The 14,481-nt window shown below is 37.3% G+C and overlaps 2 protein-coding genes across 3 annotated transcripts; one reads left to right on the top strand and one right to left on the bottom strand.

Moving 5' to 3' along the window:
• Positions 1–92: 92 nt before the first annotated feature.
• On the top strand, positions 93–2,987 carry LOC123312864 (equilibrative nucleoside transporter 3-like). Its single transcript, XM_044897423.1, has 7 exons — positions 93–355; positions 547–796; positions 853–903; positions 954–1,397; positions 1,452–1,537; positions 2,550–2,746; positions 2,803–2,987. The coding sequence occupies exons 1-7, from the start codon at positions 239–241 to the stop codon at positions 2,918–2,920; spliced, it is 1,263 nt and encodes a 420-aa protein (XP_044753358.1). The 5' UTR covers positions 93–238; the 3' UTR covers positions 2,921–2,987.
• Positions 2,947–13,506, bottom strand: LOC123312862 (integrin beta-PS). 2 transcript variants are annotated; one of them, XM_044897417.1, is made up of 13 exons: positions 13,274–13,506; positions 12,600–12,768; positions 12,228–12,540; positions 11,940–12,168; positions 10,532–10,616; positions 9,816–9,986; positions 9,319–9,705; positions 7,291–7,458; positions 6,633–7,032; positions 4,748–4,987; positions 4,557–4,687; positions 4,342–4,494; positions 2,947–4,272 (listed from the first exon to the last, which is right to left on the bottom strand). In XM_044897417.1, the coding sequence occupies exons 2-13, from the start codon at positions 12,762–12,764 to the stop codon at positions 4,204–4,206; spliced, it is 2,511 nt and encodes an 836-aa protein (XP_044753352.1). In that variant the 5' UTR covers positions 12,765–12,768; positions 13,274–13,506; the 3' UTR covers positions 2,947–4,203. The 2 variants fall into 2 exon arrangements, with proteins under 2 accessions (XP_044753352.1, XP_044753351.1); XM_044897416.1 differs by lacking the exon at positions 10,532–10,616 and adding an exon at positions 11,286–11,370 and having other exon boundaries at positions 13,274–13,504.
• Between the last annotated feature and the right edge of the window lie 975 nt (positions 13,507–14,481).

Below are 14,481 nucleotides of genomic sequence, written 5' to 3' on the forward strand. Positions count from 1 at the left end.
CCTGTACAAACATAATTCCGTATCGAAGATTATGAAATAAAAATAAATTTTTTCAATTATTCACTCCAATTGAATTGAACTTCCCTGTGAGAACGATACATGATAAGGGGATTTGTTGATGTATGTACCTAGTTATCATCAGTCTCGAAAAATCTGTGTGTAGACGTAGCAAAACATCGTCAAATCGCAATGAATCATAGTGAAATTTAGTTTTTCGGAAAGTGCCTTGTTTTTCAAAATGGTCCAATGCGATGAGGAGGTCAAGAAGGATAGTTTCAACCTAACATTCATACTTATGTATTGTTTGGGGACTTTAGCGCAAATTTCTGGATCTATTTTCCCTAATGCACAATTGGTAAGCCCAAAAAATATTCATATTAAATAAACTGATCGTCAAAAGAAGAACTCTACATTTACTAGTCCTCATTTAAAAGGTAATTGGGTTTTCTGAAGATAAAACACTATTTTTTTTCAATATCCTCATATCTTTTGACGAGCAATTTATATTTTATTTGCCCTAACTGATCGAATTCATTACCGTTTTAGTATTGGAAGTATAAACTGAGGGATATAGGAAACCCTTGGAACCCTTCCTCGAATGCCACTACAGACTTACAAGATGAATTCACTGCTGATTTCGCTTTAGTTGGAAACGCTACGACAATTTTCGCCCTGATAATTTCCATAATCTACACCAGAAGATGGAATATAGTCAACAGGATGATTGCCTGCTTTTTCGTCTATATAATCCTGTTTCTAATAATTGTGTTTTTCGTCGGAATCGATACAGATTCATGTGGGTAAGAAACTCGCTCAGTTCCTTTCCCACAGCTAACCAAAAATTTTTTTCAGGGCAGAGAGGGTTTCTCTACTTGACATTATTCTTGATTTTCCTCATATCTTGTGAGTTCTCTACAGATCATTTACCCAATTTCTATAACTCTAATTTTCAGGTACAAACGCAGTTTTTCTCGTTACTCTATTCCAAATGTGCTCGAAATTTTCACCCGTGTACATATCAGCCATATTGTCCGGCCAAGCTCTCTGTGGAATTTTTTCTTCGTCGCTACAAATTTTAACGTTGAGTATAGATGCAAAACCGGAAACTAACGGTTTCCTTTATTTTTCCGCAACAGTAGCTTTTGTGGCTATGGTATGCGTCACATTTGTGGCTTGTATGAAGTATTCAGAGTTCTTCATTTACCACGTGGAAAGGGCGAACCCTAAAAATATAGTGAAGGTAGATATACCAAAAGAATTGGTTTTCTCAATTTGGAAACGGCAGAAATTTGTGTTCGTTTCTTTGTTGCTCATTGTTGGGATAAGTAGTATGGTGCACCCTGGAATAACTGCCACTGTACAATCTACTGGAGCTGGTGTTGGAAATAAATGGAATGGTATCGTATATGACCCAAACATGAATTGAATTCGTTTTAAAAACTTCTTTTCAGATACTTTCTTTGTACCAGTTATTACCTTCTTCGTATATAACTTCTTGGATTTAGTTGGACGTGAAATGGCCCTCAAGGTCGAAAGAGTAAGTCACTAAGAGCATTGAGTATTGAATACCTATTTAAAGCTGTTAGTCTAGGTGCTCGGGCGTCGGAAACATAGTGATACATAATCTTTTCAAGTGGCTTTGAATGTAGTGCGCCACGTTTTTCCTTGCTTAAAACATTGGTTGTTTTTGCTGAATATTCTCAGAAAGTAGGTTACGCGGTTTCTCTTCAATATCTAGTCACACTGCTCAGAAATTGATGTGGATATTCGAGAGAAAACTTACTTTTTGTACTCGAATCAAATTTCCACTATTGTTGTATATACCACGTGGAGAGGCGTTTAATACACAAAATATGGTCATCAGGACACTAAACCACAGCCCTCTTAAACACTGTTACCTCTTAAACAACTGTTAAGAGGGCTGTGACTAAACGCTTAATGGCGATTACAAGAAAATCGACATTGCTTCTAGGTGTATATTTTTGTTTGTGGTCTGTATGTGCTACAATGTGCTATTGCAACTCCTCTTGTTTAGTATCACTTGTGGATTAATTGTCAGGAGTTCAACATGCGTTAATTCAACAAGAATTTGAAGACCGTTGAATACAATGTCACAGCCATAACACCGCTTAGCTTACCCACCGCGGACATCATATCAGCTTCCAATGCTTTGACAAAACATTCCTCAAACTTTCATTTATAACCTCTTTGACACAATGCCGAATAGTGTGAGAGCTTTAAGAAGAAGTAGAGGAGCAGATATCGAACCTAGATTTGTATCAGAAGGAAACTGTTTCAAGCCTGCGACTCCACTAGATGTAACTTTGTTTTGTTCATTTCTCTACCATGTTGACCCTCAAGTCTTGCTACTGTTGCTGTTTTAGGTTGGTTAACCATATGCACACAGCTTTCACAGAGGAAAAATGTGGTAGACTACATCCAATTAAGCCATATAAGATTGGAAATGTATTATTTAAAAATTTTCCGGCGGTCACCCAGACTTCCGATTATAATCATTTCACCCTTTATTCTAACTCCTAAAATTTCAGCCTACTGATGAAATTCCAGTTTTATCGTTGTCCTTCATTCGGATTGTGTTGATTCCTGTGTTGCTTTTCTGCAATTTGTCCTCAAAACACAACACAAGAGTATTATTCAACAGCGATGCAGTTTACATCTTGGTTATAATACTATTTGCTGTCAGTAACGGATATTTGACCAATATATGTGTCATAATGTTACCGAAGTAAGTATTAAACGGCTGCTGAACGTGATATGAAACTTTCAGTATTATTCTTGTAGAAACTACGACGGCTCCGACAAAGACAGGGCAGTGACGATCGCCATGTTGTTCTTTCTACTTCTCTTGGGATCTGGAGTGTTCTCGTTTTTAGGATTAGCGCTGCTGAAAGTGATGTGAGGGAGTACTGAGAATGAAAGACTTGATTTAATTCTATAATAAATATATTTAAATCTTTCAAGGCCAATTAGTAAACTTTTAATAATTACAAATCTAAAAAAATGCTATAAACAACAAGTATTCCCAAATATATGCTAACAATTTCTCATAATACGGATTTATATCAACCGGAGTACATTTACGCACAGGGTTTATGAGGAATCAAAGATAAAACTCAGGACTTCATTCATTAGTCTTTGGCAAATTCAATTTGTGGCAGACAACATATTCCAATATTGAATTTCAGTCTTATGTCTATATAAATATGAATATTTGTTATTCACTTAAAAAAACTTGAAATATATAAGATCGGAATAAAAAAATTACCTTTCTTATATTTTCCGTATAAGGCGAAGAGATTCCCATTTATTCTATGCACAGCTGAATTAACAATTTGTACTTACTACGCCTTTGTGTCTAAACACAGCGTCTATGTGAAAACAAAAATACTTTTAAAAGTACCGAAGGTTCTTTAGGATACTTACATTCGAATGATTCAGCCATTTAAAAAATAATAAGCGATAATCATTCAAAAAGCACAACAGAAACGTTATTGTGTTGAGTGTTTGGCACGGTTTGTATTTTAAGAAATGAATAAGCAATTTATTTCATTTTTGACGACATATAGTATTCAACAGAAAATTGAGATATTTATGAGTTTCGACTTCAAAATCTTCGATACTTCTGGATATGGTAAGTATTGTGTTTTCAAACAAGCACTGTTGTTCATGATACGCCAAAATCAATAGTGACAAATGCTCTATTTTTTTTAACCTAAATTATACAGGAAAAGCCCCATATTTCCAACTCACGCTACATGGGAACAGCATCAAACAACTTTTCACTTTTGCGATTAATTGAAAGAAAAAACACGAACACTAAAGATTTTGGGAATCGAAAAAATTGTCTCTCCACAAAAACGCGGTAAACTACAAGAAGCACCTGGACGAAAAACATTCCAAAAAATATTAGCTGCGTTAATCTACAGTAAAAAGTTAAAAATTCGAGAGTACATATTAGACAAATATTACACTTTAAGTACGAAGTACAAATCTAAGGCACTATCAAGACTATACATGAAAAGCCGTTTCAGGAATATTCTTGGAAAATAGACCATTCATAACGTACTAACGTTATATTCAACGTTAATATTCGTAATTGCGAACAAATATGGCATCCGAAGACTGTTGAAAAACAACAAATGGCAGTTAAAGTGTTCGACAAACCTCTAAACTCCATCAGATCTAACTCTTCCCTGCGTAAGTGGGATTCTTGAAGGTCGAGGTGGCCTGTTTGTAAATCGGATTTTCACCCTGCAAAAAATCATTTACTCGAAATATGATCCATCAAAAACGACAGGAAATAATGATTAATATACTAACAGTATCCCATTTAGCCATCATACGCTCTTTCTCGAACTTAGCGAACTCCCTTCTGTCATGCAAGGTGGTGTACAGTTTCCAAAGCAAGACTATGGCCAAGCCCATCAGTACAACTGCAGCAACGACTCCCAGAATGATTCCCAGCAAGAACACCTTATGAATCACAGAAATGAATGAAGTGGAATGTGCGTTGACATTTGACGATAGTGACTTACCTTTGGTGGACAATCTCTGTGTTCCTGAGCCCTCACCACAAAATGTCCGGCTTCGAAGTAATACACAAAGGCGTAACGGCAATTATCCTCATCGTAGAAGGCGCAGGAAATTTCGTTTTTCTTTTCGTCAACTTCACAGAAACAAATCGACTCAGTACAAATGAACAAAAGGTATTAAAAGCGAAACTTACCGACTACTTTGTCAACAGGTATAGGTGTGAATAATTTGCACTTCTCCAGACATTCTTCCTTACTGTAGGAACCCGTTTCGTACATTTGACACTGGACGCAATCCTTAAATTCCTCGCATCTATCCGAGCAAGTCGGACACTTCTCGCAGTATCTGCCAGAGTATCTCCCTTCAGTGGTTACTTGGCATTTGCACATGCCGCATTCGCAAACGCCGTGGCCAGAGCAAACCTCATTGTTTTCTGTACAAAAAAATGCAATTGCAAAACGACAGTTCATTCTGAAACTGCTACAACTTCTTAAAAATATGACCTTTTTGAGGCCTGCAGATTCCACAAGGTACATTTTGTTCATTTCTCCACAACAGTCTTACTTACCGTTGCCATTTTAAACAGGTTAACTGTATGTAGACATCAATGTACGAGGATGTATCAATATCTAGTTAGCCTAGACCAGTTCCATGCATAAAAAAAATATTGCGTTACCATAGCAACCAACAATAACTCATTAGAAGTGTCAGTGTGAAGTTTGAGGTCAAAAAAGTAAACCAGAGTTACGCAATAAATTGAAAGAAAGAAGTTGTCCACTGAAATTGTGAAAATCGAAAAATTAGTAAAGTATCGAGTCATCATCAAGTATCTGTATTTAAAAGGGTTAACAGGTAAGTAGATTTACGAAGATATGCTTAATACCCTTGGTGATCAATATCCTTCGTATGCGACCGTGAAAAATTGGACTGCAAGCTTCAAAAGAGGTAAATTTTCAATTGAAGATGATGACCGATCGGGAAGGCCAGTTTCTGTGTCAGTCCCCGAAAATATCGATGCAGTTCATGACATGATTTTATCAGACCGTCGAATTGGGCTTAAACGAATATCTGAAGCACTGAATATTTCATACGAACGCGTTCAGCATATAGTTCACGTTCTCGTCAATGTGGACATGAGAAAAATTGCTGCAAAATGGATCCAAATGTTTGAATGTTGACCAAAAGTGTGCAAGGGTAGAAGCATCCCGTTCGATCTTGCTCGATTTGAAAACGATGTAGACTGCTTAAACCGAATTGTTACTATGGATGAGACTTGGGTACATTTCTACGATCCAGAAACAAAGCAACAATCGATGGAATGGCGACACTTTGGTTCCCCAAGACCTAAGAAGTTTCGTGTTCAAAAATCTGCTGATAAAGTTCTTGCTTCAGTTTTTTGGGATTGCCATGGAGTAATCATGATTGATTTCTTGGATAAGGGTAGAACAATAAACAGAAAAGACGCGGAAAGCTATCTAAAGGTGTTTTGTTTTTACAGGACAACGCCCCTGCACACAAATCTCATGTTGCCATGCAAAAAATTCGTGATTTAGGGTTTGAATTACTAGAACACCCCGTTATTCACCAGATTTGGCTCCACTGACTATCATCTCTTTCCTCAAATGAAAAAATTTTAAAAGGTCGTAAACTTTCTTCCAACGAGGGGGTAATAAAAGCTGAGGAGGACTGGTTTGTAGAGCAAGAAGAAACTTTTTTTTTTGAAAGATCTAGCGACGTTGTAGGTTCGCTGTAATAAATGTATCCAATTAAGAGGAGAATATGTTGAGTAATAAAATATTTTGACATTGAAATTTTGTTTGGTTCTATAGTAGGCTAAGAATTTTTCAATATATCCTCATATAATCCATCATATCCTTAAAAAAACTTCTGGTGCCTCTTGTAATGCTCAAGATTTGTTACAGGTTCGGCAAAGAAATCGTTGCTTTGCGAATGACCTATAAAAACTGCTGGAGAACTTACGAACTTTCATCGAGCAGTTCACACAAACAAACGAATCGTCAAAAAAGACGAATCTGTCTAACATCAAATAACCATAGATTCCAACCGAATGGACTCACCAGGATTCACACACTCCTCTTTGGCCTCGCTACAGGCGCAGTTGTTGCCGGACCACCCATTCGTACAGATGCAATGTCCGCAGTCGCAGACTCCGTGACCGCTGCACAGCTGGCCGTTGTGTCGCTCGCAACTGAAGTCGTCGCACTCGCAATACGGCCCGTAGATCCTCTCGTTGTAGCCCCTAGCTTCGCACTCGCACCTACCGCAGATGCAGCTACCCCTGCCGCTGCATTCCAGGCCGCTGGGACTGCCTGGCTGGATGCATCCCCTGGTCGTGTTCTGGCTGATCTTCTCCGTGGTGCACTCGCAGAAGCGACCGAAGGAGCCGAAGTTGCAGTCGCATATGCCGCACTGGTAGGTGCCGTGGTTGTGGCACTGGGGCGAGTTGACCTGGTAGTTCTGCGCCAAGATGATAATATTCGGATGAGAAATTTCCCGCTTTGACATCGAGAACTAATGTATTTATTGACATGACCAAAGCTCGGCACAAGTAACGGTACAACCCATTTAAAAAAATGATTGAAACAAGTTACAATAAAAAACATAACAAATGACTAACAAACAAAGAAAATCAGGTATCAATACAAAACTCTGGCAACAATAATCAACAAATTAAACGGATTACTCCGCCTAAAGCAATTATATAAAGCAACTTACCGGACTGTCGGGTTGTTCGCAAGGACAGGAACATAACATCTCCAAGTCCACAACCAGGGTCTCGTTGATACCAACCGGGTAGAACTCGATGGTTTCTTTCCAGTCTTTGGGATTCTTAGGACACTTCACGACCTCTATTTGGATCATGAAATTCACTATGTCTCCGACCTATGAAACGGTTCCGATGTAAAATTAACACATGGTGAGCCTTGCACAGGGTGTGCAAAATTGGTGTAATCTGAACTACAATTCTCCAACCCAACCAGATGGAGAAAAATGAGTGTGCCATTCATGTGCCTTTTTTGAGATACTAATAATGCCATCAACTGCACTCCTCTATCTTCTTTTGCTTTCGAGTTATAGGCCAAAATTGAAATTTGGGCGATTTCAACTTTGGTCATTATCTCCGTTTCTGTTTGTGCTAGGATTTTGGAATAAAAACATTAGGGAGATTTTTTTATGGCAATCCAGTAGCGTACTAAGATTTTTTCCAACAAGTTCATTTGCTGAGCTAAGTTGCGTTCTATCGTATGAAAACAGTAGTTTAAAATGACTCCGAAAGAATCGCCATTTTTTGTTCCGTTTCAGAAATATATCATACATCGCCCTCAGTCTTTATAAGTCATTTTAAACTACTGTTTTCATAAGAAAAAACACATCTTTATGTTATAGCTCAGCAAATATACCTGTTGGAAAAAAATAACGCCACTGGATTGCTATACACAAAGTGTCGGTATAATGTTTTCATTTCAACATCCTAGCACAAACGGAAACGACCAAATTACCAAAGTTGAAATTTCAATTTTGACCTATAACACGAAAACAAAGGGAGATAGAGGAATGCAGTTGATGGCATTATTAGTTTCTCGAAAAATGACGACCGTAATATGCCATGCATTTTTCTCAATCTCGTTGGGTTGAAGAAGTTGCAGTTCAGGTATCACCAATTTTGCCCACCCTGTACATAAACGATGTAATAGGTTTCAAGAGAAACGATTTCCAACGCATAAAAAACAGAGCCCATAGTCAGCTGGAAAGAGCAAGATAGATAGAGGTTTCTTTTCTTCTTGGAAAGCCACGTGACGAGACCACTTCCAGTTCTTGTAAATTGACGGTGGAATAAATCTAAATAATTTAATCTCTTCTACTAACTCGAAAAACACGTGAAGCACTTCCTATGACATAGTCATTAGATAAACAACGTTGTCACACAAAATCTGAAGGTATTTTGAATTATTTGCCTCTCTTAGACTAATGCTACGCCACTGCTAACGATACGTGTTCTGTCAGTGAGCTTGACCTTGCCACCCTCTACGTCATCACTTTTCCAATCGGCTCACAACTGAATTGCCGAACAGAGAATGCCGAAAGTACAATGCGAAGAAAAAGTATCAGGAAGTACCAGTTTGCGTTGAAATCTTTTAATTCTAATAGTACGTCTCCTTCGGTAACTCAGATGGCAGAGTGCCTGACCGGCAATCAAGGGTCGTAGGTTCGAGTCCTCGCTCGAACCCTTTTACTCTTTCCAGAATTCAAGAATTGTCTGCATCATATCTTTTAAGAAGAACATGCTAATTTATAACCTAAGTACGTTTTGACAAGCTTCAAACCGCCCATTTTCGTCCTTGTAGAATGTGTAAAATTTTCAAGGTTAACTGCCTGCTTTTATAGAAGTGAATGAACTATACATTCGAATGATTTACACAGCATGCTTGAAGGGAAACCCCATATTTAGAAAAGGATTGAATAAAAAAAAATTCAATATGCTAAATTCAGAATAGAGAGGCCTTTCACATGAGGAATTACTTATCCCATCTTCCCTATACCACTCTGTATATTCTATTACCGTTCGTGCTGTTTTAAGGGGGGATAAGCTTCTATTGGTCCATCTTGCTTTTCGCACTTGCTGATTTGTGCCCTCTTTCTTATGCGGTGGGTTTTATGTGGTGCATCTGTACAAGTCACAAATTGACCATGTTACAGAGGCTACCAAAGATGAGACAGGCTTGATGGATTAAAATATCTCACCCTTATATTACCGCACTTGTTCGTGTTGATCATGGCGCCATCCTGATTCAAACACCTGGTGAAAAACTTGATGTTCAAGGCCGACGACGCGTTATGTCTCATTTCCACGGAGGAGGAGATCTGCTGATATTGGTTCTTGATCAGCTCGACGATGTTGGAAGAATCGCTGGACAAGGTGGCCGCGGATGCTCCTTCGATGTGCGACTTCAGCTGTTCGTAAACGGCCGTCTTATCGGCCGTCACAGCGAAGATGATGTTGATGGCGTTCTTTTTCACCTTGGCGTTTATCTGAGATACGCTAGGGTAGTCCTGGAGGTCCGAATGGGTGTAATAGCCTCTTGTGTCCAGATGGCACTTCCCGTCGTTGGGTTTAACTATGCCGCCCAGCTGGAATTGACAAGTGACAAGTGAAGAACGATAAACGCCCTCGTAAGTTTCGATCGAATTTGTAGAGAATGAATTAGATCTCGAAATTCGATGAAATATGAGTTATTAACCTTTCCGTCTCCTGCATAGTGAAAACCGGCATCGGTTGAAACCACCAAAAGTCGCCTAGCCTTCTGTCTCCATCCAATCTGTTCCCTACAAGCTATGGCTTGCATGATGGCGTCGAAACCACCTTCGGGCGCGTCTAGATTACCTGACACCTCTGCTTGTTTCACCATCATCTACAGAATGATCGAATTAATTCCCGTTTTCAGTTGTTGGTATATTAAAACAAGAAACTACCACTATTCTTCGAAATTTGGTTCTTCATAGTCGATAGTGAATATTTGTTCCTCTAATTGAAGGTTAGTTGTGGAAAGTTTGCTGAAGCAACCAACAGAACATGCACATAACGAACGATTAAACTTGTTAACAACTGTTAGCACAAATATTAGGAGAAATTGGAAAATTACAGTATCGGTGAATAACCTTATTACTTTATGTTACAATGAGTACTTACCACCACGCGAATTAAAAATTATTATCGTAATATTAAACCTATATACCGCCAAATACAAGCTACATTTCTTCTCCTACACCAATCTTCGTCTGTATATTCGAAATCTTCGGAAGAAAAATTGTTAATCTTGTCATTCGTTGTTATGTGGAGTGCTATGAAGACGCTACATCGTGTCGTCAAAACTCTGAAGCGATTAATATCTCTGTTATTTAGGATTGCCGGAAAAAACCACATCCAGGTATCACAAGCGGTTTCAATTACACTTACTGAAAATCGGCAGGTATCCTTGGAAAGACGCATCATATGCCGAAAACCATAAGGAGCAGCGCAATCAGGACAAGGATGTAACAAACTATAACCATAAATTTCACCTAGTATTTCTACAACATGCACTAGTTTGAGATATAGCTTTCACAGGCTAATTATATGTAGCTTCAATCAACCCAACCAACCCTTGCATTCGATATACCATAGCCAGAGAAGGCTATGGATATATGAACATCAAAACTCATTGCTTAAGTGATCTGTTTTCCCTTATCATCCCCATATTTCAAAGAATTTCCAAAAAACATGAACTACTGTGAATTATTTGAGGTTAGGTTCTCGATTCCAACACTTTCCTAAAAGTCTATCACCACCAAGAGACCCCATGTTTCTACGATCTACTACAAGTCTGCAAACCAAAATGGTACCATTCTCAGAGTGCTCCTTCTTCTACATGCATCTTCCACCTACCACGCATTCCAAGAATCAATATACCAAGATACCGTGCATACCTATGACTTTACAAAACATGCCTGGCATTCAGATGTTCCAAAAGAGTCAAGGAAAGATACAGAGGACACTCAAATTTGTTTGCGTTCAGGACGAACATATAACATTTTCAACGGGATGAATTATACACTAGCTATATCGACTACTGAATGAACTTTCATTCTGTATTCAATATGACTAGCAATAATTTGTGGGACGGGATTGGAGGGAATCGTTAGTGAGAGAATATATGTGATCCTAGACTTACTGAAAATTGCTCTGTGTTTTGGCTTAGAGTCATGTGGTTACGATATCCATATGGAGCGACACAATCAGTACAAGGACGCTTTAACCTGAAGGTTTAATAGTATTTCCATTATTCAGTAAAAGAGGATTAATCAACAGAAGGTGAGAATGTGATTTGACATACTTGTGGGACGTGTACATTGTTTCATATCAGTTTAAGAAGTAGTGAATATATTCGATGCATAGAAATCAATTTTGATAATTATCTCGATTTTAAAACGCTTCGAGAATAGGATTAATGTTATTCATGTGTTATGGTCTCCAATTCTCTATAGAAAAAATAAATCATTCATTCAAAGGAGGACATTCATAATATGGACAGAATTTTTTACCCAAGTTCTCCTGAAATTTGATCACCCATATGTTTATAATTGAAAAAACACAAATTTCAGATTATTTTTCATGAAAGTACTAAAATCTAACAAATTTTATCACCAAAATAAATGGCAACACTGCTTTAGATTCCTAAAATTCTTCAGGAAACTGATAAAAAAATTAAAACAGAAGTGTTTTGTAGAAAAGTCATGTTGTTCTGAGTGAGAGCGAGAAATGAAGCTTACTTGAACAATTGGCACAACTTTCTTTGAAAGAGACGAAGAAATTTGAATTTACTCACTTTTCAGGAACTGTACTGACATATGGCATCCTCACTTTATCTACAAAGCTACCAAAACCTAGCGCAAACTTAGACGTTATATTCCTCATAGTCCAAGCTAACTGATCTCCTAAAAGCGACAGTTTTTCCTTATCGTCCGCCATAGATTTACTGAGATCCATAAGATAGTAGAGATCGACAGGATAGTCTTCAGCCTGGGTGTAATTCATGTATATACTATAAGATTGTCCTGAAATCATGAATGAATGAGGAATAAATATTGACACTCCGCACCCAATAAAAACTCACTTGCTCGTAACTTCAAACTTATCCTTTGTGGAGCTATTTGAACAATTTGATTAGAAGCACTTTCAGACCAATTACTTTCCTCCCCCGCACTTGCAGAAGAAGAATATGATGATGACGATGAGTTTGAATAAGAATATCCAGATTCCATTGTGCCCCCAGCTACAGCTGCCTTTCCATGAGCTTTTGTCAAAGCCATATTCGATACCAGGCTCATGATACTATTTGGGTTAAAAGTGAACTCTTCTGGGCATTGTTCTTGGTTTGGGTTGATATCATAGGCAGGTTGGAAGCATCGCGCCCTATCACTTTCTCTCTTTGAATAAATTTATGTTATGAATGATGGTATATTATTATTTTCTGACGTGTACTTACATTGGGATCGAAGCACCAAGCACATGAAGGTGTTTGAATACATTCATGACAATTCGGTTTGGAAATGCATGGGTTTTGTGCAGACAACTGTTCTGGTATTTGTGCTATAACACAGCTTACTATCCAACAGCTTATCAGTAACAAACTGAGGTTATTCATCTCCATAATACTACAACAAAAATCAAGGATAACAGCAGTCTAATAATAATAACAACAAATAAAAATAACTAATTGATATCACAGATTAAACTGAGAGTTCCCAAAATAGCCACACTTGAACCCCGATTCCTGATGCATCCCTGATCAATGTGTTCCAAGAAATAACTAAGTTTCCTTACAATTATGATGTCATACACCCAATTATAAATTCATGACTAAATATAAAAATAAAAGGTGATTCTTGGGTAAAATGAGAGCTCGCTGTTCTACTTTCAATTTACAAAGATGAATAAAATCGAGTGTTATGGATATTGTGAAAATTGAAGAGCGCCCACACAGGAACAAACAAGATGTTAAAATTAACGTTTAAAACGAAAATGATTGTATACCTAACAAAAATTCATTTGAACCGAAATGATTACAAGAATCGAAAATTTCAAGTATTTGCCGTTTTGGTCCCTAATTTCCAAATATTTATTTACACAGAAGGTAAACAATAATTTAAAAGTACTTACGAAATGTGGGATAGGTTGTCCCCAAGTCCGAATAGCAAAATTGTAGGAATTTTAGATAAAGGCACTATTATATCACCATAATCGAGTCGCTTAGAGTTCAGGTCAGTTTAGTGCCTTCTTGCACTTGCAGTACTTGATCCCTAAAAAGGAGATTCTGGATTTTTCAGATGAACTCTACTGACGGATGACAAGTAGCGGTTGGATTAATCACCAGTCGCGGAAGTTCCGAACAATCCCGAAGTGCGATCGATTTACATTTACATTTACAAATATTGAGACATAGAAAATGGAAATTATTACAAATCACAAAAATATTTAAATGTCAAGTTGCAGTGTTTCCAACATAAGAATTTTGTTTATTCTCTATGCCTATGAATCCCCGAGTCACTTTTCGATTTTACATTGCATGACTTTTCCGAAATTTATTTATTTCTTCAGGCTAGGTAGGTAGGCACTGAAGGTGGTTGGCACAATAACTATTCTATTTTATAGTTCGCAGAATCGGCCATTCCCATTTTTCTTGTATCTTTGCCTTTTCTTTGATTGTGTCTTTCTGTGAAGTAGTAATTTAAGAGTACTTTTAATAACTGTAAAAGGTTCTTTCATGATTCTGAACAATGAAGGGATATGAAATAAACATGTGCTTACAGATGTTTCCTCTCTTTTTATTTTCATTGGCACGCCAAAACATTTCACCTTTTCTTTTGAATTTCAGTCTGTATCACGGATTCTTCATATCTATTCATATTTTTCAATGAAATTTCATACCATTCCCGATATGAAGAATTACTGATGTTCATAAAATTCAGTAGAAAATAGTAGTGGAGTTTCATGTAAATTCATCTGATAAATATGGAATTCTGAAACAATATGAACACTGATAGTGGTTTCCTAAGAATTTATTATAATATTCCCTTCCATAATCAGCAATATTCAATTTTATGAAAAATAGTATATAACTGAATGTTTTTTTTTTAACTTGTGTTTTTACCTTTTTCAATTGTCAGTGAGCGTAATTCTCTTATACACTGTTGAAAAATAGCAGTTCATACTTCATCGTACACGTATAAATCGTACTTGTACACATTAACTCATTATACCTATTATATGTCAAGGAATCGAAGTTGAGTCGTAATGAGAACTCAGAATCATATTATCCTACGTGTATATATCGAGAAATATCATTTTGTATACAAACCTGAATCTCA

Source organism: Coccinella septempunctata, chromosome 5 (assembly GCF_907165205.1).
Source record: "Coccinella septempunctata chromosome 5, icCocSept1.1, whole genome shotgun sequence".
NCBI classification, from domain to species: Eukaryota; Metazoa; Arthropoda; class Insecta; order Coleoptera; family Coccinellidae; genus Coccinella; species Coccinella septempunctata.